General features: G+C 42.1%; 2 protein-coding genes across 4 annotated transcripts in view; one reads left to right on the top strand and one right to left on the bottom strand.

Moving 5' to 3' along the window:
- The window catches only part of PYGL (glycogen phosphorylase L), a 34,304-nt gene extending 33,567 nt beyond the window's left edge, over positions 1–737 (top strand). Inside the window, exon 19 of the mRNA XM_008057271.1 lies at positions 389–737. Within this exon, the coding sequence (XP_008055462.1) occupies positions 389–565 (177 nt within the window). The 3' untranslated portion in view covers positions 566–737. The remainder of the gene's footprint in view (positions 1–388) is intronic.
- Positions 738–976: 239 nt separating this feature from the next.
- ABHD12B (abhydrolase domain containing 12B) overlaps positions 977–26,507 on the bottom strand; it is a 34,246-nt gene continuing 8,715 nt past the window's right edge. For 2 of the 3 annotated variants that reach the window (XM_008057267.1, XM_008057269.1), the window contains 11 exons: positions 25,913–26,015; positions 23,424–23,543; positions 20,250–20,280; positions 15,191–15,236; positions 14,956–15,085; positions 14,485–14,522; positions 11,916–11,995; positions 4,069–4,151; positions 2,430–2,508; positions 1,719–1,837; positions 977–1,602 (listed from right to left, as the gene is read on the bottom strand). In XM_008057267.1, the coding sequence (XP_008055458.1) occupies positions 1,575–1,602; positions 1,719–1,837; positions 2,430–2,508; positions 4,069–4,151; positions 11,916–11,995; positions 14,485–14,522; positions 14,956–15,085; positions 15,191–15,236; positions 20,250–20,280; positions 23,424–23,543; positions 25,913–26,015 (857 nt within the window). In that variant the 3' untranslated portion in view covers positions 977–1,574. The remainder of the gene's footprint in view (positions 1,603–1,718; positions 1,838–2,429; positions 2,509–4,068; positions 4,152–11,915; positions 11,996–14,484; positions 14,523–14,955; positions 15,086–15,190; positions 15,237–20,249; positions 20,281–23,423; positions 23,544–25,912; positions 26,016–26,507) is intronic. The other variant, XM_008057268.2, reaches the window with a different exon arrangement.

Raw genomic sequence — 26,507 nt, 5'->3', positions numbered from 1 at the left:
AATGTTAGTCTTTTCCTTCCCTGTAGCTTAAAGGGAAGTATCTTCATTCATTAGAAAGCACCAGAAATATGGCTTACATGCCACATGAATGAAGATACATTGTAACCATAGCATGAATTACCAACTAGGGAATTTACATCCATGGTTTCTCTAAGACGGAAAGATACTTTTTTTTTTTAATTCCTGAAAGAAATATACTCTAAATATAAGAAAAGTACTGTCTGTCCTACCTAGCTCTCAATGGAGAAACAAGTGTATTTATAATTCACTAAAGTTTATTCCTGTCATTTTCCCCATGAAATGTGCTTGCATGTGCTTTGCCTGATGTTTGTCATACAGCTCACTGGGCGCTCAGGGCCTGGGCCATATATGCATATGTTGTTTGCAGAATCCCAAGGCCTGGAACATGATGGTACTCAAAAACATAGCTGCCTCAGGGAAATTCTCCAGTGACCGAACAATCAAGGAATATGCCCGGGACATCTGGAACATGGAGCCTTCGGATCTAAAGATTTCCCTATCCAATGAATCTAGCAATGGAGTGAACAAAGTCGATGGAAATTGAATTGTGAAGTGTCTCTAGAAAACATAGCTTCCTATTGAACTTGAACATTTTTACAACATTCATTGATTTTCTTTTTGTTACCTAATAATCTAGTTAAATATCCCTGGGATTGGGGAGGGAAAGCATATAACCATATTATGACCAAAAATAAAGCGTCAATTTCCAAAGGCTATGAGAATGCCAAAACTTATTTTATATCAGATCTACTGATGCTACTGCTACTCCTAAGACTTACTCTTAAACTAATAACAAAGCTAGAAAACTGCTTAGAATCTTTTAACGCCCTTTAAGTGAACTAAAATACCAATTATTTAACTACATTGGAGCAACTTCCTTACCCTGCTAAGTCCAAACCAAAGACCTATGTCTTAGTCCATTCAGGCTGCTCAAACAAAATATCATAAACAGGGCAGCTTATAAACAACATAAATTTATTTCTTATAGTTCTGGGAAGTCCAAGAGCAAGCCACTGGCAGATTCAGTGCCTGGTAAAGGCCACGTTCTGGTTCTTAGATGGCACCTTCTCACTGTGTTCTCAAATGGTGGAAGGGGTGAAGAGCCCCTTTGGGCCTATTTTATAAGGGCGCTAATCCCATCCATCATAGCTCAGCCTACCTCCTAATACCAGCATACTGATGATTAGGTTTCAAAATATGAATGTGGAGGATGGAATCAGACATTCAGACTATAGCCGCCCGCTTATTCACTGATATCCCTGGTATGTTTTGATAACCATACATTTTTAGATGGGATTCAAGTCTTGCCAAATTCTGATTCTCCATAGTGAGATCTCAGCATGTTTCATAAAGTCAACTGTGATTATCTAACTAGGGGCATTCCATACTGCCCTGACATTCATGCTTTCACTTCTTAGAATGGCAAGTGACTCGTAAAAATGTCAACATCTTCAGGTCATTCAGCCAGCCCAGTACAGTTTTACATTAATACCGCACATCACAGGTGGTGCCTGGACCAAGTCTTCATTGAAGATTTCCACTGCTCTCAGACCTCATGCCCACTGCTTGCTCAGGAAATCTCTGCAGAAAAAGGACCCAGATTAGCTCACACACTTCCCCTACCTTTTGGCCTAAGTAAGCCAAAACAGCCCTGATTGCCTTCGAGGGTAAGATACATTCAGCAAAGCAACTCTTACCTCACGGTTATTAATAGTGTGGGGTTTTTACAAAGGAGGTTGTGTTGGAAGCCAGGAGGAAAGATAACCATCTTGACCCTCTCTTTGTTCCTGTATGCACTGTGAGCAATTTCATAGAGCTGCAAGGGACAAAAAGATTCAAAGACTGACAAGTCAAAGCTGTGGGTTTTCTAGACCAATTTTCCTAAAAGGGTGCAGAAACAGCCAGCTTGGGGAGTTTGTCCCATTGAGTCAGAGACATGGGAACTCCCCACACCCTCAATCAGCTGTTTCTACAGCTAAGGTACTGAATGCTGCACAGCTAATATAGACCACTGATAAACCCTCAGCCTTCCCTGTCCACACCTTGCTGCAAAGGGACAAGAAATGGCTATGAACTAGTGGTTGATTTAAAAGAAAAAACCTGCATCCCCAGTTTTGGAGCACTACAGTAGAGATGAACCAAAGGCTCCCACAGCAACCTGGATCTTCTACACTTGCAGAACCACACACCCTGGATGAGGGACCAGACTCCACCACAAACACTCCTCGAGCCAAGTAGCAAGGACTCTGATGCTCATTGTATAAGCCAACAGCAGACTATTTAGAGGTGTAGAGAATCTCCTACAATATCAGAGACTCTCCTTTAGGCTCTACTCAAAGTGCAGCTGAATGAAAAAAATGGTAAAATAACTGTAGTATGTTTTGGTCAGCACTGAGTCCTTAGCTTACCTTTTTTCCACACTCCAGAGGCACTGTCGTATCATCCTCACCATGTAAGATGAGAAGGGGAGAAGACAGGAATTTAACACTAGGGACAAGTAGAAAAAAAGCATTCAGTTCAAGAATTACATATTGAGATTTCCCCTCTTCTAAGTTAAAGCTTTAGCAAAACATGAAGTTTTCCCAAAATACAAGAAATCTCTTTCCTTCCTTCCAAGGAATCACAACTTCATATATTTAAATACTTTATATAGTAACTTTTTTTATCTGCAGTCAAGTTTCCCTCTCTTCTGTTTATTCATACAACTTAAGTGGGTGTTTAATTTAATTTACTTCTATGTGATTATTGGAAATACTAAAGAAGAAAAACTCCAAACTACTGACTGAATCTGCACAGTATTAGAACAACCTCATATTCTTCTTCATTCTACCTTATTTTTTAATACCTGAAATAATTAAAAGGTCACGGAAGAAAACTCAAACCCCGAAAACAACAAAAACTACCACAAAATCAAAGAGATCTCTTTAATAGCAATTTATTTACTTTTTCCCATAAATGTAGAGGATGGACATGCAATTAACAAGTTTGGTTAGCTTCCTGGTCAACATCCTAGTTTGGTAATTCAAAGGGCTATGGCATGAAAAATGACTTCTCTCCTACCCCAATGGCTTTTTCAGAAAGTATTTCCCTGTCCCTGCCAAAAATCCAACATCCATCCATTCATCCCTGCCACAGTGACTCACTGTTAGTCCCAAGAATATTAGATTTCCTTAAGTATATTGAAATAGAAAGCTATATTGACAACCTCACATTTGTAAGCATTCTTAAACTCTCCAACTGTAAGAGGCTCACTTGCCAAATTGTAGTCTTTGGATTTGCTGTCAGGTCAGTAAGGTGGACTTCTGTTACATGGGGAGTAAGGCCTAGATGTCAGAGATCCCCCAAGAAATGTTAAATTAGACCCTGGGACAGGGCTCCCCAACAGGCCATGGACCAATATGGGTCTGTGGCCTGTTAAGAACCGGGCTGCACAACAGGAGGTGAGTGGTGAGCAAGCCAACAGTCATCTGTATTTACAGCCACTAGCCCATCACTCGCATTACTGCCTGAGCTCCATCTTCTGTCAGATCAGCAGTGGCATTAGATTTTCATAGGAGCGTGAACACATGCAAGAAATCTAGGTCACCTGCTTCTTATGAGGATCTAATGCTGGGGAACAGCTGCAAATACAGATTAACATTAGCAGTGAGGTTTGATGACACATGCTCCCCTCCCCCAGCTCTATCCATGGGAAAAACTGTCTTCCACAAAACCATTCCCTGATGCCAAGAAGGTTGGAGACAGCTGCCCTTAAGGGCCTTCCAAAGGTCTTGATAGGCTATAAAGATATAACTCCCTTTATGAATTCAGAGAGAGTACTAATGATGAAGTCATTGAATTCGACATGAGGAAAATAGCAAATGCTAATAATTCATAGATACCTTCCTGCCAAATTCTAGTCCCCATCCAAGAACTATAAAACAGTAGTCTAAGAAGAATAAAAATGATATTCTAACTCCTCACCTCACCATCCAGTAAGTCACATGATAGTTACCCATTGATTCCTGCAGCTACAGTAATAATGCACATCTTTTATCATTAGCTTACTTTTCATCACTAGGGAAGACTATTTTGTCTTTTCTCAGAGCATCCATAAGTGCATGTAAAAACCCTGGAACTTTCCGAAAAATCTGTTTTTAAAAAAGAAAATAACCGTTAATACTTGTCCCATAGCTATGCCATTTGTTATAATGTCCCACTATAAACCACAGTAGCATAAAGAGTAGTGACTTTCTAAATATAATAAACTTAAAAAAACTTTTATGATTTTAAAAACTAATGTACATAGGGAATTTGGGGGAAAAACCGAAAGGAACATAAAAAGAAACAAGTCACACATGATCCCACTGTCACAGATAATCACTGTTAACATCTTGTTTTCACTTATCTCTTTTAAAAATAAAAGTGGTACTGCTAACTCTTCTCCATACTCATAAAAGAGCAGTGGTATGCAAAACCTAGGCATTACTTCTACTGTGAACACAATTAACTAGTTTAGTTGGGGGACAGGATATTCTGATTAGTCATAAATTCTGGGAAAGGATACAATACGTAGATAATTGATTCTAGAGGATCTTAAAATTGTAAACTGTTAAGTATGATGTACTGTTATAAAGCTTTAAAGGCATATTAGATTTTAACAATAACCACAGGACTCCAAATATAACCTCTCATTCTAAACAGCTCCATATCCAGTCACTAAGCCCTCCCTGCCCACCTTCAGGCTCTGCTGCCTTCTGCTCCTGGAACATGCCAGGCTTGATCCCGCCTCCTTGCCTTCACTTTACCCCCAGCCTGAGACTTCCAGGTGTTCCTGTTCATGCAGGTCTCAGGTCAGATGATATTTCTTCAGAGAGGTTTTCCATTGTCAGCTATCTAACCTTGCCCCCACCACCCCGTCATTCTCTGCCACATTGTTTGATTGCTTTCACAGCATTTCTCACTACTGGATATTTTTTATGTACTTATCATCTATCTATTTCTCTGCAAAGTCTATACACTCCATAGGAGGAGGGACCACAATTTTCTTATTCTCTGTGGTATCCTCAGAACCTAGAAAAGTTCCTTACACATATAAAACACTTGATAAATATTTGTTAAAAATGAAATGAGTCGGCCAGGCTAGGTGGCTCAGCCTGTAATCCCAGAGCTTTGGGAGGCCGAGGTGAGTGGATTGCCTGAGCCTGCGGGTTCGAGACCCGCCTGGGCAACTTGGCGAGACCTCATCTCTACAATAAATTAAAATGAGCCGGGTGTGGTAGCCCACGCCTGTAGTTCCAGCTACACGGAAGGCTGAAGCGGAAGGATCGCCGGAGCCCAGCAGGTCGAGGCTGCGGTAGCCAGGAGCGGCCACTGCACTCCAGTCTGGGTAACAGAGTGAGACTCCAAATCAAAAAAAAAAAAAAAAGAAATGAATCTATTTTCTAAATATTTCTGGTGTACACTTTAAGCTACTATCTATCATTTTTATCCTAGTATGATTGAATTTCAGATTTTATTCCTTAAAATAGATTTGCAAAGAGGAAAAAATCAGCAAAGTGTTACACATTTTCACTATTGTGCCTGAGAGCAGAGATAGAAGAGAACATGCCGGGGGGTAAGAAATGGAGACAGAATAGGGAGGCTGGAACCAATGAATACCAACTTGTGCTTCACAATTTTTTAAAAAGGAAAAAAGAAATTATTAAAGCTTGCCCCATGGCTATAATGTTATTTATTATACTCTCCTAATATGAACTGTAGTAAAAGAAGGAAGAGTGACTTTCTAAATATAATGAGTTTTAAGCCGGGCACCGTGGCTCATTACTGTAATCCCAGCACTTTGGGAGGCCAAAGTGGGAGGGTTGACTGAGCTCAGGAGTTGGAAAACAGCCTGGACAACATAGCGAGACCTCGTCTCTACAAAAACTGTTTTAAAAAATTAGCCAAGTGTGGTGTTGCACGCCTGTGGTCCCAGCTACTCAAGAGGCTAAGACGGAAGGATCGTAGGAGCCCAGGAGTTTCATGCTGTGGTGAGCCACAATCATGTCACTGCATTCCAGCCTGGGTGACAGAATGAGACCCCAACTCTTAATAAATAAATAGAGAGATAAATAAATAAATAAAATAAACTTTAAAAAAACTTTATTTTTCCTGATTTTTTGTTTGCTTGTTTTTATTGGAATCTCACTCCATCACCCTGACTGGAGTGCAGTAGCTCTCAGCCTTTTTCCACGCCCAGCCTTTTTCCTGATTTTCAAAAGTAATTCATGTCATTGTAGTGAATTTGGCAAGGAAACAAGTGCGAACAGATAGCCTAGCACCCATAACTATGAACTTCTGCTCCACGGTGTGGACAAAGGCTTGCTGTTTCCAGGAACCTCCTGGATCTCATGGGACTTGGCGGGTCTGCACTTTTCATATGGACTAAAAGCAAATGATCTGCATTCAGGTGTGGTCTGGACATCCTAACACTGCCGCTCTTTCTCTTTCTTTCTTCTCCTTCCTCTTCTATGCCAAAGACAAGATTTCTTGTTTTGTTTTCTCTTTTCTTGGTCTTCTTGTTCCCCCACTCCTGGAATCAAGACTCCTCTGAGGAAAATTCAATAAGAGAAGCCCTTTAGCAATTCATCTCAAATTCTGAAAGAGTAAGAAGAAAGCAGAAGAAAGCAGACCCAAGTCAATCTATTCCATTATTCCTCACTCCCTACTACCAGAATGCCCTTTGAGATTCAAAGGCCAACCATTCCCTCCAGCCCGGACCACGGCAAGGGAATCCTAACTGGTCTATCTTCCTCTCCTGTAATGCCACCAGATATTCTTATAATACCAGTTACATAAAGCCTGCTATTATAAAGCTTTGGCAACGCCTCACTATCCACTAAAAACAATAACAACTCCTGGCCTGACTGCAAACCCAATGGCATCTGGTCACAATCTATCATTCCAGAGGCTGCTTACCTCCAACATGTCTGCCTAGAGTTAGAAGACTGAGTCCAATCTCCTCTTCTTATAAGGTACCTGACAATTAGGCAAGCCTCTAAGCCTCCATTTCTCTTACCTCTAAGTGGATGCAATGATGCCAAACTCACAGAGCTGCTGTGAGAATGTAAAAGAATAATGAATATGAAAGACCAATACAGAAGCCCCATATTGACCCTCAGGTATTTTATAATACATTATCACCCCATTCCTGCCAGGGGTCTTGGTTCACATTTCTCAACTCCTCTTTCTACCTCTGTCTTTGCTTCTAGGAGAATATAATCTGAAGCTGAAACAAAAGAAAGCCTAAGTAATAAATAAATAATAAATTCAGCATTCATGAATTGGAAGACTCAATATTGGAAAGATATTAATTCCCCCAAATTGATCTATAGATCCAATACAATCCCAAAGTCACAGCAAGTATTTTGCAGAAATTGAGAAGTGTGTTCCAAAATGTATATGGAAATGCAAAGGGGCAAGAATAGCCAAGACAGTCTTGAATAGAAAGAACAAAGCTGAGGAACTTATGCAACCAAAAATCAAGACATTATAAAGCCACAGTCATTGAGAAATTGTAGTATTCATATAAGGCTGGACAGATAGACAATGGAGAGAAGTGAGAATGCACTACCAGACCTCTCTCTATATACAGACACTGATATATGCCAACACTGGCATTGCAGTGCGGTGGGAAGATTGGTTTAACAAGTGGTGCTGCTATTCACTATAGCAAAAACATGGAACCAATTGTGCTGCAATTCAGATTTAGGTATACAAGTCGTCATCATACAGGTAAAGTTTGGGTCTCCCTCTGGTCCCTGCTTTACCTGGTTTGAGATCAGACTCCCTTATTGATGCTATGTGCCCCCTCCTTCCCCTCCCCCCCACCCCAGCAGTGTTCCACTACCGCCAATCCCTTTCTTATTGTATTACGGTAAATGTTCAGGGTCGACTTATGGGTGGGAACATACGGTACTCAGTTCTTTGTTTTTGTGATAGATTGGCAGCCATTTCCTTACCAAATTCACTACAGACATGAATTACTTTTGAAAATCAAAACTGGAATGAATAGAAAAATGTGGTACATATACACAGTGGAATATTACACAGCCATAAAGAAGGACAAAATTATGAACTTTGCAGCAAGTTGGATGGATTTACAGTCTATCATTCTCAGTGATCTACCACAAAAACAAAGAACTGAATACCACATTTTCCACCCATAAGTGGACCCTGAACATTTACCATAATACAATAAGAAAGGAATTGGCGGTAGTGGAACACTGCTGGGTGGGGGGGGAGAGGGAACACAGCATCAATAAGGGAATCTGATCTCAAACCAGGTGAAGCAGGGACCAAAGGGAGGCCCAAACTTTACCTGTATGATGACCACTTGAATATCTAAATCTAAATTGTACCCCACATCTTTAAAATTAATTAATTTAAAAAATAAGCGGTGCTGGACCAATTAGACATTCATGTGGACTCCTACCTTCATGCAAAAATCCAAACCTGTGGATTATATCTTTAAATATAAAAGATAAAACAGTTTCTAGAAGATGACACAGAAAAGTGTCTTTATACATTTTGAGTAAACAGAATTTTACTACACATGTCACAAAAGTATGAACCATAAAGAAAGATAAACTGGTCCACATTAAATTTAAGAATACCACTAGAAGAGTAAAAAGAATAAAAGAATATATTTATAATACAAATAATTTTCTTCCTTTTTTTTTTTGAGTTGGAGTCTCACTCTGTCACCCAGATGAGTGCAGTGGCATGCTCCTGGCCACCACAGCCTCAACCTGCTGGGCTCTGGCGATCCTTCCTCCTCAGCCTTCCAAGTAGCCAGACTACAGGCGTGCGCTACCACACCCGGCTAATTTTTTTATTTATTGTAGAGACGAGGTCTCACCAAGTTGCCCAAGTGGGTCTCAAACCCGCGGGCTCAGACAATCCACTTGCCTCAGCCTCCCAAAGGACTGGGATGACAGGCTGACCCCCTGAGCCCAATAATTTTCTAATGATTCATATTCAGCATCTATGAAGCAATTCTACAAATAAAAAGAAATACAACAACTTGGGTGGGGGAAGGAGGGGGGAAACATAGTATCAATAAGGTAAAATGAGCAAAAGACATGAACAATGCCCCACAAGAGATGATATCCAAGTGGCCAATAAACATATTAAGAATTGCCCTGGCTGGGCGGGGTGGCTCAAGCCTATAATCCCAGCATTTTGGGAGGCTGAAACAAGAGGAATGCCTGAGCTCAGGAGTTCGAGACCAGCCTGGGCAATCTGGTGAAACCTCGTTGCTACAATCTATAAATTAACCCGGTGTGATAGCCCACACATGTGGTTACAGCTATTTGGAAGGCTGAGGCAGAAGGATTACCTGAGCCCACCAGGTTAAGGCTGCAGAGTGAGACCCTGACTCAAAAAAACCAAAGAATTGCCCAACCTCATTAGTTGTCAGGGAAATGCAAATTAAAACCATAATGACATATCAATATGAAAGCAAGGATGTGAAGCAACTAGAACTCTCATATACAATTAGTGGGAGAGTAACGAGATGAAGTCACTTTGGAAAAGTGCCTGACGCTATTATTACTAAAGCTGAGCATATGCATACCTGATTACCCTGCAATTCCACTTCTAGAACAGACCCCAGTGACATTGTTGACGTTTCAAAAACATTCATAACAACAATATTATTAATTGTCCTAAACTGAAAGTGACCCAAATATCTATAAGCAATGATAAATCTAAATCAATACATTGTTCATACAAAGAATAGCACATAGCAATGAAAATGACCAGACCACGTCCATACTACACTATGCGCATCATGAATAAAGTCCCACAAATGTAAAGTGGAGTGAAAAAACAAAATACATTCTATTTAATTTTACTCACTCATATACAAAGTTCAAACACTATACTGCTTAGAGATGCACACACAGGTTGTAACTTTTTTTTTTTTTTTTAAAGACGTGGGGTACAATTCAGGGTCAGGTATACAAATGTTCATTATGCAGGTACCTTTGTTCATGAGGTGTGCCGCCCCCGCTCCTTACCCAGGCAGATTCCCACTATTACCAATTCCACTTCCTCACCTCCCTCTCGGCAGTTTCCCACGACTGCCAATCATTCTCTTATAGTATTACGCCAATTCATTATAAAGAAAGCATGGATATAATCACCACAAAATTCATCTTAAGGATTACACCTAAGGACTAAGGGTTACATTTTTTTTTTAAGATTAGAAAATAGGGTCTCTTTAGAAAGTAAGAGAGAGAGAGGATTCACCTCTCCAAGATAGGAGAGGGGCCAGAGCTTAGGAAACATGGCAGTAGCCACAGCTTAACGAGCACACAGTCACACCAGAGTCTGGGAAAGCAACGGCAGCCAAGGGTTACATTTTAGATGAAGCTTACTGGATTGGGAAGTAGCCTACAGAGGGTCTCTGGGGAGCTAGTGATGCTAATTGCTTGACTTGAGTGATAGTTACATGGGTGTTCAGTTTATAATTGCTCATTAAATCATGTATTTCCCCTATTTTGCTAAATTATAAAATGAATGATTTTTTAAAAAACAAACTAAATAAAAGATTGTATCTGAATTCTGCTACATGCCTACAATGTAATGAAGATTGATAAATTCTTAAAGTAATACAATAGATGTTTGATTAGTAATTATAATAAAATGACATTCAATTATCTAGAACCAACTGAAAATGTATTACTTATTAAATATTAAATTACTCATCATTCAGTATCTTAGTTTATAGAGAGAATTTCTGTATGAAGTTGAAACTTGAATATTAAAGGCATTTTCAAGATTATGTGATGATGTGAAGTGGTGAGTTACCTTTACCTGAAAATAGTTAAGCGAATTTCAGAAATTCTATAAAGGTCTGTTGTACAAAAAAGCTCCCAAAGTTGAGAGTTAGATTAAAGTACCCCTACAATGCCTAATAGCAGGAAACAACAATTTTTAAATTGGAGCCATGTATCCGCTCTAAGACTTTCTCTCGCCCTCTCTCATTTGTTAACATTTATATAGATGAGCTGGGCTCAGTGGCTCAGCCTTTAATCCCGTGCCTTGGGAGGCTGAGGTGAGTGGATTGCCTGAGCCCGCGGGTTCAAGACCCGCCTGGGCAACTTGGCGAGACCTCATCTCTACAATAAATCAAAAACTAGCCGGGCGTGGTAGTGCATGCCTGTAATTCCGGCTACTTGGAAGGCTGAGGCGGAAGGACCGCTGGAGCCCAGCAGGTCGAGGCTGCGGTGGCTGGGAGCAGCCACTGCACTCCAGTCTGGGTGACAGAGTGAGACTCCAACTCAAAAAAAAATTTATATAGATGTATGACTATAAGTAGTTAAGCATCAGGCATAGAATAAAATTATAAAAATAGGATAATCTAACACAAAATGTTTTTTAGACTACATCTTGTAGCCCAATTCTTCATACTCTATTTTCCTGGGGAGATTGTCTCTATCTGTGTAAAAGCATTTGGTAGCTTCCTTGAATTCTCTAGAAACTTCTTATAATAAAGTCAGAAAATAAATATGACTGATATAGGACTAAAAGCAATCTATAAAATGTCTGTTTTCACATTTAAAAGGAGCAACAATAAAAAAATAAGACTAAGGCAAGTCTATCTATTAAAAATTATAAAAGAGGAAGTTAGTGAGAAAAGAAAAAAAAAACTTTTCACTCTTAATTAGCCTCTCAATCTGCTAGATGAAAATAAAAGAACTATGAAATCCAAAGCTAGCCATTCCTTTTTATGGTAACCGGTTAATAAACTGTCTAAAGTTAGAATAACTCAGAAACACATAAAACTAGTTAAGAAAAGGAAGATAATGAACATCCATGTATGTTTGGTACATATGGTACCTTGTGAAGATGAATCAGAGACTTACCTTTAACAAGGGATAATTGATACTTGCAACCCACATGTTGGTAAATGGAGCTTCCAAGACAATAGCATCAACTGGGCATCCTTGAAAATAATAAATTTTTTTTAAAAAAATCAGTAACGCCCCTATTTAAATTCCATCTTCCATAGATAAGGAGTCCTCAAGGTCTTGTACATGAACTACCTGCACCAAAATTATTTGTGAAGCTTGTTAATAATGCAAATTCCTGGGCCCCACACCACATTTATGAGTCAGAATCTCAGGGTGGCGACTGAGAATGTGCATTCTTTTTTTGTTTGTTTGTTTGTCTGTTTGAGTCAGACTCTGTCGCCCAGACAGGAGTGCGGTGGCCGCCTCGACCTGCTGGGCTTCGGTGATCCTTCCGCCTCAGCCTTCCAAGTAGCCGGAAATACAGGCATGTGCTACCACGCCCAGCTGATTTTTTTTTAATTTATTTATTGTAGAGATGAGGTCTCGCTGCCCAGACGGGTCTCGAACCCGCGGGCTCAAGCAATACACTCAACTCAGCCTCCCAAAGGCGCGGGATTACAGGCTGAGCCACCGAGCCCGGCTGAGAATGTGCATTCTTAACAAGCTTCCACCGGCCTGCCAAAAGATTTCTATGATTGCCATACTTGAAAACCACTACCTTCTTCTAAGAACACAAGGTCTTCATGGCTTGAATAATTTAATAAAGCAAAGTACTACAAGAATACAGTGTCCTGCAGTCCATTGTTAAGAATGTGCCAGAGGCTAAGTATGTTGTTTTGGTCAGCACTGATTCAGAACAAATAAAAAATGTGTGTGAGAGGAGAATACATGTCTCTGTATATGTATATTTGTATGTACATGTTTGAAGGCACATGAGGGCTATTGACCAGTGAGAATTGGCAGAGCCAATACCAAAAGAAAGAAGCCCAGAAAGTTTGAGTTGCCCTTCCTCTCAAAACAGTTGAAGTTCTGAAAGCAACAGTGGTGGCTGACAGGATTAGAAACTAGACAAAACTTTCAGCATTTTCACATAATCAAAAGACAAAAATTGGAATCAGGATCTAAGGAATTGGACCCTAGTACATTTCTCAATTGTTTGGTTGTGACTTCAGAGGACTGCACCTTAGGAATAATAGTGAACTAGAACTAGACCAGCCCTCATAAAGATTGAAGCCTAGCTTTAAGTCAGCTCAGTCTCTGATTGCATTAAGGTGATCTGTTCCCACTATAAATGCCTTTCAGGAGAAAAGAAAAGTATATCTGGAAGAAGATAACATCACTCCAAGCCTCAAATCATTTCTATGATTTTCCATAAAAAATATCTAGCACTTAATTAAAAACAACTAGACATATAAAAATAGACTAAAAACCAAAAAAGCAGATAACTGGCTTTGGGGTTTTTTAATTGTATAGCATTAGAGTAATGATTATTTGTATTTATTCAGTACCTCCACATATGAAATAAATTCTAATTTTTGATCTTAAAGAAATGATCTGACCCTATTCACAAAGATTCAAGTTCATTAGACCAGTTAGAATCCAGGAAAAAGCCGGGCTCGGTGGCTCAGTCTGTAATCCCAGAGCTTTGGGAGGCTGAGGTGAGTGGATTGCCTGAGCCCGCAGGTTTGAGACCCATCTGGGCAACTTGGCAAGACCTCATTTCTACAATAAATCAAAAAATTAGCCAGGCATGGTAGCACGCTCCTGTAGTTCCGGCTGCTTAGAAGGCTGAGGCGGAAGGATCACCAGAGCCCAGCAGGTCGAGGCTGCAGTGGCCGGGAGCGGCTACTGCATTCCAGTCTGGGTGACAGAGTGAGACTCCAACTCAAAAAAGAAAAGAAAAAAGAATCCAGGAAAACTTTTTTTAACAAGCACCCTAGTAGATTCTGATACAAGCAGTTCTCAGAACACTTTAAGAAATACTGGTGGGCTCGGTGGCTCAGCCTGTAATCCTAGCACTTTGGGAGGCCGAGGCGAGTGGATTGCCTGAGCCCACAGGTTCGAGACCAGCCTGGGCAACTTGGCAAGCCCTCATCTCTACAATAAATCAAAAATCAGCCAAGTGTGGTAGCACGATCCTGTAGTTCCAGCTACTTGGAAGGCTGAGGTGGAAGGATCAACGGAGCCCAGCAGGTCAACGCTGGGGTGGCCGTGAGCATGCCACTGCACTTCAGTCTGGGAGACAGAGTGAGACTCCAACTCAAAAAAAAAGAAAAGAAATACTGGCATAAATGTTATGTAAGAAGAAATGCAGAAAGAAAGTATTGCCTATTATTTTATAATGTGTTATTCTCTTCTCCTGTAATTTAAATTAATATCACTTCATAGGGCTCTTGCAAATGTGATTTTAATTCTTCCCTTAGTATTTATTTTTAATTTCATAACCTGGAAAAGGTTATGAATGTAAAAGGTTTATGCTGAATGAAGAGAAGAAAGAATATTTGTTACGCGGTCAGAAACTAGGTAAAGTTGAGATGCTTTAGGTATCTTTGTGTTCCAGGTGCACACAATAGTTTCTTGACTGTTTTTTATTTTCCCACCTCAAGCCAAGAAAGTATACCACTTAAGCATTTTATATTACCTCTCTCCTCTAATACTCTTGCAGCATTTGTTGCAACTCTGTAAGACAACAAAAATTAGTACATACGTGAGGCAGTGACTTGACCATCAAGTAAACAGTACAAAAGGCAATATTCAGTATGAGCATTTGATAAAAGCACTGGGCTCTCTGGTTAGAAAATCATGCAGACTCAAAATTTTGCACATATTTCAAGAGGTTCCATGAGTCTTAAATTAAGAATCCTTTTCTCTAAAATTCCCAAGGAGAGTTCCTGAATGATTTCAATGTCATAGATAATCATAGAGCTCAAGGGACCCTCTCTTGTTTTACAGACAGGCATACTGAGATGGCAAGATTGCTATTCACTTCTGGAGTGTGAGAGAGACCAGAGAAGAATCCCTGTCTCCTGGCTCCTTCCACAATTCACTGCTGCCTTTAATATGACACTAAAGCCCCAAGGAACCCAAGGACAAATCTTCAGATCCCACTTACCCTGTACCCAGAGAATGACCCCAGAGACACACGGGAGTGGTGCCACTTCTCGCCTTGGTCCACTCATAGACACAAACAGCATCCACAGTGAGTCCCTCCTCTGTGGGCTTACCTGTAGAGTCCCCAAATCCTGACAGCAGAAAAAGGCAAACACAGTTTCACATTCTACAAAGGAGAAATTAACAAAAGCCTCAGGCTTATTGAAAAATCTTTACACACCGTTCCTAACACATACCTCTGTAGTCAACAGACAAGACATGAAAGCCACCATCACTCAGGACCTAGAGAACAAAGGAGCAGTTATCACTTTAATTATAAGATGTAAACAAAAAGGCTTCTCCTCCACATGCTCACCCCTAGCTGCAACAGTTGAACAGGTCTGGTTTGTATTTTTGAAATCTTGTGTTTGACTCTAAACTTGAGACACTCTGGCTCAGTGGGAAAGACAGAAAGCAGCAAGACAGAGCAGGGTCAAACAGCCTGGGTCACTTACCTGCTGTGTGACCCCGGCCATGTTATTAACATTTACCTAGGTAAATATTATTCTGAAAAGTGAAAAACAGTAATAGGTACCTTCAGGGTTGTTAGAAAATTATATGAGATGATATGTTAAAGTATCTGATTTCATAGTTGTCTTTTTAAAATAATCCCTTGAGAATAAGAACTCTACATAGAGTCACAGTAGAGAAAATCAGAAAATGGGAAACTAATTATATTAAATATGAATAAATTAGAGTTGATTTCAATAAAAAATTAAGAGATCACTCTAATATATAAAACCACTGACAAGTTTTTAGTACATAAAGGAGGGAAGACTATGAAAACATAATTTTACATGAAAGGAAATAAGATAGAGATTAAAAAGAGACAAAATTTGCCGGGCTCGGTGGCTCAGCCTGTAATTCCACGCTTTGGGAGGCCAAGATAAGTGAATTGCCTGAGCCTGTAGGTTCGAGACCAGCCTACGCAACTTGGCGAGACCTCGTCTCTACAATAAATCAAAAATTAGCTGGGTGTGGTAGTGTGCGCCTGTAGTTCCAGCTACTTGGAAGGCTGAGGTGGAAGGATCGCCGGAGCCCAGCAAGTCGAGGCTGCGGTGGCCGGGAGCGGACACTGCACTCCAGTCTGGGCGACAGAGTGTGACTCCAACTCAAAAAAAAAAAAAAAAGACAAAATTTTACTGTACAGGAACTTTCAGTCGTCACGACAGTACTACTGTACCTGTTTACAGATAAAGAAACTGCACCTTACAGAGTTTAAATAATTTGTTGGCCAGAGCCAGAATCAAGATTCACACCTGGGTCGGACTGTGACCAAATACGTTGCTTCCCCTGCTACAGTGTGGATGTGGGTGGCTAAACCTCTTTAGGAACTTGTAAATACAAACTGAGCTAACAATGAGGAGCTACAAGTAACTGTCAAATATCTATTCAAACTACATTCCCTCCAAGGAAAAAAGTCAGCCCAGACACATGGCGCTAAGCATCCAGAGAAATGGGAATATTCACGTGTTGTTGAGGCACGAAGGACCACTCAATGGTACACCTCAAGAACAACAGCGGCAACAAACCCTACTTCTAAGAATGACTCTCTAGGAAAAAGATATGAAGGAAGGAAAAACCAGATGCTTACAGTTTTCTATAACAATGCTATGTAAAATGAACCCAAGGGAGGGCGGTACTTAAATCCAACAGCAGTGGAATAGTTGTAAACAATTGTTTATAAATACAGTGGAGAATAATACAGCCTTTAAATCTGTTAACTAGGGTAACAATGTAAAAACAAGGAAGAATGTCTACAAAATAGTATTAAAATAAAAAGCACATCAGGCCCGGTGGCTCACATCTGTAATCCCAGGACTCCCAGTACTTTGGGAGACCAAGGCAGGAGGCTTGTTTGAGCGCAGGTGTTCAAGACTAATCTAGGCAACACAGTGAAACCTCATATCAAAAAATTGGGTTGATGGTGCCACGCCTGTCAACCCCAGCTGCTTGGGAGGCCAAGGCAGGAGAATGCCTTCACCCTAGGAATCTGAAGCTGCAGTGAACAGTGATGGTGCCACTGCACTCCAACCTGGGCAGCAGAGTGAGATCCCAACTCAAAAAGAAAGAAGCACAACATAAGATTATATAAACCGGGCTCAGTGGCTCAGCCTGTAATCCCAGCACTTTGGGAGGCCGAGGCAAGTGGATTGCCTGAGCCTGCAGGTTTGAGACCAGCCCAGATAGCTTGGCAAACCGCATCTCTACAATAAAATTAAAAAATAGCCGGGCATGGTAGCGTGTGTCTGTAGTTCTGGCTATTCGGAAGGCTGAAGCAGAAGGATCGCCGGGGCCCAGCAGGTCATCGCTGGGGTGGCTGGACCTCGGCAATCCTTCTGCTTCAGCCTGGGCAAAGAAGTGAGACTCCAACTCAAAAAAAAAGATTATATACAGACAAAAGCATTATAACAAAACTTAGAGCAATAAAGACTAGCTAGGAATACAAATAAATAAAAAAGTAGTATTAGCCAATTGAATAAGAATGAATGAGTAAGAATTTAATAATAAAGATTTATTTTTTGAACATCACCTATCCTGAGGAGGAAGGAAAGGGCTAAGGAAGTTTGGTCCTGTTGGACAATGATGACAGTGGCATTCGACAGCCACAATGTGTCTGGAAGAGAGCCCTGCCACCCCAGTCACTCTCCTTCCCCACCCACTGTCACTACCACAAGGATCGCCTGGCTACTTTTCATACCTACAGCTCCTCTCCTCTCTGGGAACATTGGAGGCATGCAATTCAGCTTTGGTGGGGGGGATACGCGCTCCCATGGGCATCAACTTCACCACACTTCACATGGAGAGTACGAGGAGCAGGGTACAGAGTGGAAAGCAAACCCTAAAAGTGAATACACACCATCCTATCCAGGCAAAACTGCACCTAGCCCACCACCGCTCTATAAGAGTTGGCGCTGGATTAAAAAAAAAAATGTGGTACATAGACACCATAGAACATTACGCAGCCATATAGAAGGGCACACATATGGACTTCGCAGCAACTTGGATAGATTTAGAGTCTATAATGCTCAGTGATCTATCACAGAAACAAAGAATTGAGTACCACATGTTCTCACTCATAAGTGAACCCTGAACATTGACCATAATACTATAAGAAAGGGATTGGCAGTAGTGGTGGGTGGGAGAGGGGGATGCTACATCAGTAAGGGTACCTGACCTCAAACCAGACAAAGTGGGGACCAAAGGGAGGCCCAAACTTTACCTGTATCATGACCACTTGTATACCTAATCCTGAATTGTACCCTACATCTTTTTTTTTTTTTTTTTTTTGAGTCAGTGTCTTACTCTGTCGCCTAGGCTGGAGTGCAGTGGCATGCTCACAGCCACCCCAGCATTGACCCACTGGGCTCTGGTGATCCTTCCGCCTCAGCTTTCCAAGTAGCTGGAACTACAGGCATGCACTACCATGCCCAGCTAATTTTTTAAATTTTTATTGTAGAGATAAGGTCTTACCAAGTTGCCCAGGCTGTTCCTGAACCCATGGGCTCAGGCAATCCCCTCACCTCAGCTTCCCAAAATGCTGGGATTACAGGCTTGAGCCACCGCATCTGGCTTACCCTACATCTTTAAAATAAAAAATATACAAAAATAAAATAAATAAAAAGAGTTGACTCTGAGAAGGGGCAAGGTGGGGGTGGGTAACAGGAGAAGAGGAGCTTCCTGTCTGCACAGGGGAGGGAGAGTGAAGAAGGTATGGGAGATGCTGGGCCTGGCAGGATTCTGGACGCCAACTAATAGAGTCACATCAGGAGAGAACTCTGAGGTGGGAAGCTACCATGTGGGAGACGAGACCAATTCTCATGGTCAACAACTGGAAAAGCAGCCGGCCGCATGCAGCAGAGATGACCTAATTGGAGTGTGGAAGAGGATACACAGGTAGCATGCCTGGCCAGTTCTGAGGCAGATATGGCCAAGTGGAAAGCCCACCATCTCCCTCACACCTGAAAATGCCGGGGCTATCCCAACAACCCAGAGCCACGCAGCATGGAGTGAGGAGAACAAAGTGTGGTCTCCATGCGACTCCACAAATCCCTCTGCAGGGGTGAAGCCAGGGCTTGAATGACTTTCAGAAGCAGACATTGTGTGTCTTTAGCCTACACCACTGAAAAGCTTGCCTCTTTTTTAAAAGATGACCTGGCCAGGAGCAGAGGCTCACACTTGTAATCCCAGCACTTTGAGAGGCCAAGGTGGCAGGATTGCTTGAGCACAGGAGTTCAAGACCAGCCTAGGCAACAGAGTGAAACCTCATCTATACAAAAAAGAAAAAAAACAACAAAAGAAAAAACATTAGTCGGGCATGGTGGTGTGTGCCTGTAGTCCCAGCTACTCAGAAGACTGAGGCAGAAGGATCTCCTGGGTCCAAGAGGCTGAGGCTGCGGGGAAACATGATCATGCCACTGCACTCCAGCCTGGCAACAGAGTGATACCCCAACTCAAAAAAAAATTTTTTTAATGTTAAAGGTGCCGGTCTCGGTGGCTCAGCCTGTCAGCCCAGCACTTTGAGAGGCCAAGACGAGTGGATTGCCTGAGCCTGCAGGTTCGAGACCCACCCAGGCAACTTGGCAAGACCTCGTCTCTACAATAAATCAAAAAATTAGCCAGGCGTGGCAGCACGCGCCTATAATTCCAGCTACTTGGAAGGCTGAGGCGGAAGGATCGCTGGAGCCCAGCAGGTTAAGGCTGCAGTGGCCGGGAGCGTGCTACTGCACTCCAGTCTGGGCGACAGAGTGAGACTCCAACTCGAAAAAACATGTTAAAGGTGATCATTTTGCATTTAATATACTCTCAACTCATCCCCCAGCCCTCAGAAAAAAGCAAAGTGTCTTCACCTCCATCTAACAATGAAGGAAATAAGTTCCTGAAGATATTTTGGGACCCAGAGAAGTTCACATCTGTTTTGATTCCCCATTGTCAATGTAGGAACAGAAGTCCACTCCGGAGCCTTTTTTCCAATTGTTGACCATGGGACTTGGTCTCACCTCCCGCACGGTGGCTTCCTACCTCAGAGTTCTCTCCTGATGTGACTCTATTAGTGGGGCCCAGAATCCTGCCAGGCCCAGCATCTCCCGTACCTTCTTCACTTTCCCTCCCCTGTGCAGACACCCCACCCGGACCAGTACTCTGGGAACCTCTCAGAAGATAACCATGCTGAGGGCCTGAGGAGCATCTTACGACTATAGACCAGAATTCAGGGGGACTTATAAAATGGGTGCTTTGAGACCTCTCCAGACATACCTTCATCAGCTCAAGTCTGTGAGAAGCTGCCCTGTGAAAGTTTGAAAAAAAAAAAGCAAGAATTAGGAATTACAATGACAAAGTCAATAAAAATCACTCCCATGCTGCAGGCATCTGAGCCCTCATCTTTCTTTTTCAAGTTAGATGAATCAAAAACTAGGAGAAAGAGAAAGGTGTGTGGTGTCAGAACTAGCTTGGATATATCAGGGTGAGTGGTCGACGCTCCCACTGTGGCAGCGCCCCTCTAAGTGAGATCGGATGCCCAGATCTCTCCAGGGCTTCTCTTCATAAGCATCTGATAAACGACTGATAACCCAACTCCTTTCACGTCTGCACAGCAAAACTTATTTCTGAGAATACTTGCAGAAGCTAGAGAAAAGTAAGTCCCGGAAAGCGGCTTTCCAGAACAAGGGTTGATGCAGTCAAGCTGCACCAAACTAGGATTTGTCCGCACCCAGTCCACTCTGCTGTGAAGTGCTAGAGGAAGTTCAGGAGAGAGACTCACACAGCCCTGCAGGTACCAACAGCTTTTTTTGTCTACTCTCCATTAACCACATCAATAAAAGAGAGTCGAAGATGACTCAAAAGGTGGAGAATTCTTTCTGTGATTATGCCACCACTTAGGCAGGCACACAATTCAGTATTGTAAAATATGAATGTCCTTTCCAGATTATCTAAATGTAATTGTAGATTTTATTATTTTAGGTTTGTAGGCCAGGTGCCGTGGCTCACACCTGTAAACCCAGCACTTTGGGAGGCCAAGGCAGGAGGATCATTTGAGCCCAGGAGTTTGAGACCAGCCTAGGCAACACAGCGAGACCCCCCCATCTGCTCAAAAATTTTTTAAACACTGGCTAGGTGTGGTGGCGTGCACTTGTGGTCCCAGCTATCCAGGGAGCTAAAGCTGAGGGATTGTCTGAACCCAGGAGGTCGAGACTGTGGTAAGTCATAATCGCATCACTGCACTCCAGCCTGGGCCACAGAGTGAGACACTGACTCAAAAAAACCAAAAAGTTTATAAATAAGAAGTATTTGTAGCCGGGCTCGGTGACTCAGCCTGTAATCCTGCGCTTTGGGAGGCTGAGGTGAGTGGATTGCTTGAGCCTGTGGGTTCGTGACCCGCCTGGGCAACTTGGCGAGACCTCATCTCTACAATAAATCAAAAAATTAGCCGAGTGCGGTAGTGTACGCCTGTAGTTCCAGCTACTGGGAAGGCTGAGGCGGAAGGATCGCCGGAGCCCAGCAGGTCGAGGCTGCGGTGGCCGGGAGCGGCCGCTGCACTCCAGTCTGGGCGACAGAGTGAGACTCCAACTCAAAAAAAAAAAAAAAAGAAGTACTTGTATACTTTATTGTGACAGAGTTTTCTTTTATAATATTTAATACATATTTGGAATAAAATGTGACCTGTATTTTCAGGAAAAAGCATGATGATCTTTTTTATCTATTTACGTTCATTGTTTTAGAAATTAATACAATTTATTTTTTTCAAAGCAGTTTTAAGTTCACAGCAAAACTGAGCAGAAAATACAGAGTTCCCATACTCCCTCTCCCATCCCCACCCACACTCAACCTTTTCTTCCTGTAAACATCCTGAGCACCACCCTGGATTATATTTGTTACAATCAATGAGCCTACATTCACCCATCTCCTGTCATCCAAATTGCATAGTTTCCATTAGGGTTCACACTTGGTGGTGTACTTTTTATGGGTTTTGATTAATGCATGACATGTACCACCACTGTCATAGCCTACAGATTTTCACTGCCCTAAAAATCCTCTGTGCTGTCTATTCTTTCCTCCCTCTTCCTTAAGCCCTCGCAATCACTGGTAAAAAGGCAGAGAATTATTTAAAGCCATTTTAGTTTTGTCTTACAACCAAGTTTCTTAAACTTTAGCGGGTCATGGACTCTTCTGAACATCTAGTTAAAGCTTTGGACCCATTTCCCAGGAAAAAAAAAATGTACCCGTGCTTTAAATTGTAAGTATCGTTTTGTGGAGGGTGTTCACAGACCCTCTGGGGCTTGCATGTCTCAAGTCTAGAACCTCAGTTTTTGAGGCATCAGCAGAGTCCCTGTAAGCTCCCACTTGAGGAGTACTGCTGGGTACTCAGTCCTTTCAGCTCAGTACCACTGACATTTCTGGGCAGAGGAAAAGAGGAAACCAGAGCCAGTAAATCTGAGATAACGAAGGGCAGTTGCAGATTTACACAAAGGGCAGACTTGCTGTATGGTCCACATGGTCCTTTAAATACCTTTATTGTATCCCTGTGCCCATGTTTACACAACCAGAACAATGTTAAACATTGTTGAAGATGTCGATTTTAAAAGGAAATCTTCGTGATTGTGGTTCTAAAATGAACACATCAAGAAAAGCCCTTGGGAAAAGGCAAGTCTTGTTGAGAAAGCCATCCCCTGACAGAAAAGGACAGTGAGGAAAAGAGACAGAGGAAGGCGTCCCTCCTGAGATGGAGGAGATCTGTGGGTTTCTGAGGCACATCACCCTCCCCCAAGCTAAAGAGATACAGTCACCACTGATAATCATCACCCAACGTAATTACACAGGCCCAGAAAGGCTCTGACAGCACATCAAAGGGGAGCCAGACTTCTGGGAGACAGTCTTTGCTACAAAGCAAGGTTGAGACTACAGAGAGCCAGGCTGAGCCGTGAATATTCTAGATTAGAATTGAACAGTCCCAAGTCCCTGTGATCTGAATTCCAGGTGATCTCTCTCAGGGAGGCACGCTTTTGGTTAACAGAATTAATGTTAAATAAAGGACTCCCCACTGTTTTCTGAAAAAAATACTGATGTGGAAATGCTCCTGCTTTTTCCCATAATATATGCCTATTTCCTTTCCATCGTTCATGGGTGCAATCCATCATTTCCAACACTTAGGGAGTAAGGAACCACTGCCTTCTTTGAAATCAATGCCTAAATTTTGAAAGGTATTCTTTTCTCTCTCTCTTTGTGAAGGATCCACATTATTCTACATATAGAATAATCTTATTCAGAGAAGCCTATTGCCAGAACGCCCTCAGATTTCAACAAAGGAAAAGAAATACATGAAGGCATGTCTACAGAGTTGAAACAGAGCCCTGCCTTTCACTCCCCCATGGGGCTGAAATGCTCTCAGTCTCTCAACAACAACAACAACAAAATCCATGTAGAGCCACTGACCTGTGTTCTGCACTGCCGTGAAGATAAACAACAATCGGGTTCCCATCTCGAAGGGCCACTTCAAACCAGCAACGGCCCTTCCCCTTGGCGTCTTCCCCCCGGCAGCTGGGGACTGTGTGCCTGAGAAACAGGGGAGGGCTTGAACAAATGCACAGAGAAGAATTCTCCATCCTTGCCAAAGTCTGAAACCCTCCTTAGGTTTTATATATATATATATTTATATTTAATTTTTATTTATATATATTAATGTATATTAAATATAATATATAGATACCAACATACAAAACATATATCATGTAGAAATTATATACTTAATATATAGCTTAAATTAAAATATATTTTTAATTGTTTATCTGAATAATATGTGCACATGGTAAAAATAAAAGTCTAATACCACTGAACATCTTATGGCGAGACCACTAATGCCCAACCCTATCTCCCCATGCACAGAACAATACCATTTAACCATTTACTGTTTTAATTCTCCTAACTTCTGCACCTATTAATTTTCCAAGACAGTAGTTCTTAGGTACAGTCCATTGAAATGACCAAAAAAAGAAAAGAAGTGGGTGGAAACAAGTAAAGGAATAATAGATATTTGCCATCTGCCATTGGTTTGACTGAAGAGACAAGAAAGAAAGATTTTTTTTTTTTTGAGTTGGAGTCTCACTCTGTCACCCAGGCTGCAGTGCAGTGGCACACTTGTTGCCACTCCAGCGTCGACCTGCTGGGTGCCAGCAATCTCCGCCTCAGCCTTCCAAGTAGCTGAAACTACAGGTGCACACTACCACACCTGGCTAATTTTTTATTTATTGTAGAGACAAGGTCTCGCCAAGTTGCCTGAGCTGATCTCGAACCCATGGGCTCAGGCAATCCACTCGCAATCGACGCTGGGATGGCCATGAGCGTGCCACTGCACTCCAGCCTGGGCACGGAGTGAGACTCCAACGCAAAAATAAATAAATACATACATACATACATAAAAACAAAAAGCTTTCTAAATTCCAACATCATTAGTTGAGTTGCACCCAGTAGAATGGGAAGAAACGATGTGCACACACACTGGTTCCTAATCATTTTATGATAAAGGGTTTAAACTCAGTGAGGTGAAGTATATAAAACAGGGCACTGGAAACTTGGCAGCCAAGAACAAGGAAGAGAACCAGAAAGAAGAAAATATTGAGATTAGCATTTTAGGCCTAGTGCTATGGCTCATGTCTGTCATCCCAGCACTTTGAGAGGCCAACACAGGAAGACAGCTTGAGCCCAGGAGTTCGAGACCACCCTGGGCAACATAGTGAGACCTCATCCTTACAAAAATAAATAAATAAATAAATAAATATTAGCTGAGCATGGTGTCACACACCTGTAGTCCTAGCTACTTTGGAGGCTGAGGCTTATGGTGAACCGTGATCATACCACTGCACTCCAGCCTAGGTGACAGGGTAAGAGCCTCACTCAAAAACAAAAAAAAAGAAATTTGCATTTTAAAAGACAGTAGAGTCTGGGTTAGGTGGCTTAGTCTGTAATCCAGCACTTTGGGAGGCTGAGGTGAGTGGATTGCCTGAGCCCACGGGTTCAAGACCCACCCAGGCAACTTGGCGAGACCTCATCTCTACAATAAATCAAAAATTAGCCGGGCGTGATAGCGTGCGCCTGTAATTCCGGCTACTTGGAAGGCTGAGGCAGAAGGATCTCCAGAGTCCAACAAGTCGAGGCTGCGATAGCCGGGAGCGTGCCACTGCACTCCAATCTGGGTGACAGAGTGAAACTCCACCCCAAATAAATAAATTAATTAATTAAATAAATAAATAAAACAAAAGACAGTGGAATGTTCATGACTTCATTTGACAAATATTTATTGAGTGCCTTCTATGTACCAAGCATGTGCTAAGCAACAAAAACCCACCAACAGAGTCTGTCACCTGCAGAAGAGACAGCCTTGTAAGGAAGAGCAACATTAACCAAATGATCACACAAACATGTACATAATGACAGTGGAAATAAATGTCATAGGGGACAAGCACATGACAGCACATATCTAAAATGGAGTGGGGGGATGAGGAAGGACTTCTCTGAAAGCAACCAGGTCAAGGGAGCCCCAGAAGATGCGTAGGCAGTCAGCCAGGCAAAAAGAGGGAAAGCAGAGAGACGGGAAAGAGAAGGATGCACTGGGGACAGAGCATGTGCCAGGAGGTCAGTAAGTCTGGAGTTGAGGACATATGGTGGTGTGGACTAAGGTGGAGAGGCGGGTAGGGTCACAAGCAAAGGGTGACTTATAGAAGACTTCATGCTCCAAAGTAAAGTTCTTGGAAAGCAAAATAAAGCAGGCCAAATTTCAATATAAGAGGAAAGTGTATGGAGCAACAACCGGGTCCATTCAGAGCACCAAAGTCTCCAGAGACAGGACACACAACACTGCCCCTCTGTGCCCTTCCAACAGGAGGCCTGTCCCATCAGGCAACCCAGTGTCCAGTCAACGCACTCACCAGATTCCCAGAATCACCCCAGGTTCAGCTCTGAGGTAGAAGTTCACAGTGTGAGGAATCTTAGACTCCGGTTTCTTTAAATCCACAAGAAATGGGGCTTTGACTGGAAAGTAGAAATCACGATCAACTGCCAGAATCAAATTCCACATCGATGATGACGATGATGACGCTGATTATTATTTTCTTCTTATTGTTATTATTACTATTAGATGGGGTCACCATCACACCTCACTGCAGCCTCAACCTTCTGGGTTCAGGCCATCCTCCTACCTCAGTCTCCCAAATTGCTGGGACTACAGGCATGAGCCACCATGCCCAGCCAATTCCATGTCTTTCAATCACAATAGAAATAAAAGGAATTAGCCACTGTAGGTTAACAGGCTGCTAGGTTGCAAGTTACTACACTAACGAAGCATTTTATTTTATCAACTATGACTAGCGAAGCATTTTATTTTATCAACTATGACTAGCCTGAAGAAGAGTTGCAAAAAACAAAATCTAAAGCTGTATTTTATTTATTTATTTATTTTTTTGAGTTGGAGTCTCACTCTGTCGCCCAGACTGGAGTGCAGTGGCCGCTCCCGGCCACCGCAGC

The sequence above is a fragment of the Carlito syrichta genome, unplaced genomic scaffold, assembly GCF_000164805.1.
Source record: "Carlito syrichta isolate Samal-C Ts95f unplaced genomic scaffold, Tarsius_syrichta-2.0.1 Scaffold302918, whole genome shotgun sequence".
NCBI lineage: Eukaryota > Metazoa > Chordata > Mammalia > Primates > Tarsiidae > Carlito > Carlito syrichta.
This window is presented reverse-complemented; position numbering and strand designations above follow the sequence as displayed.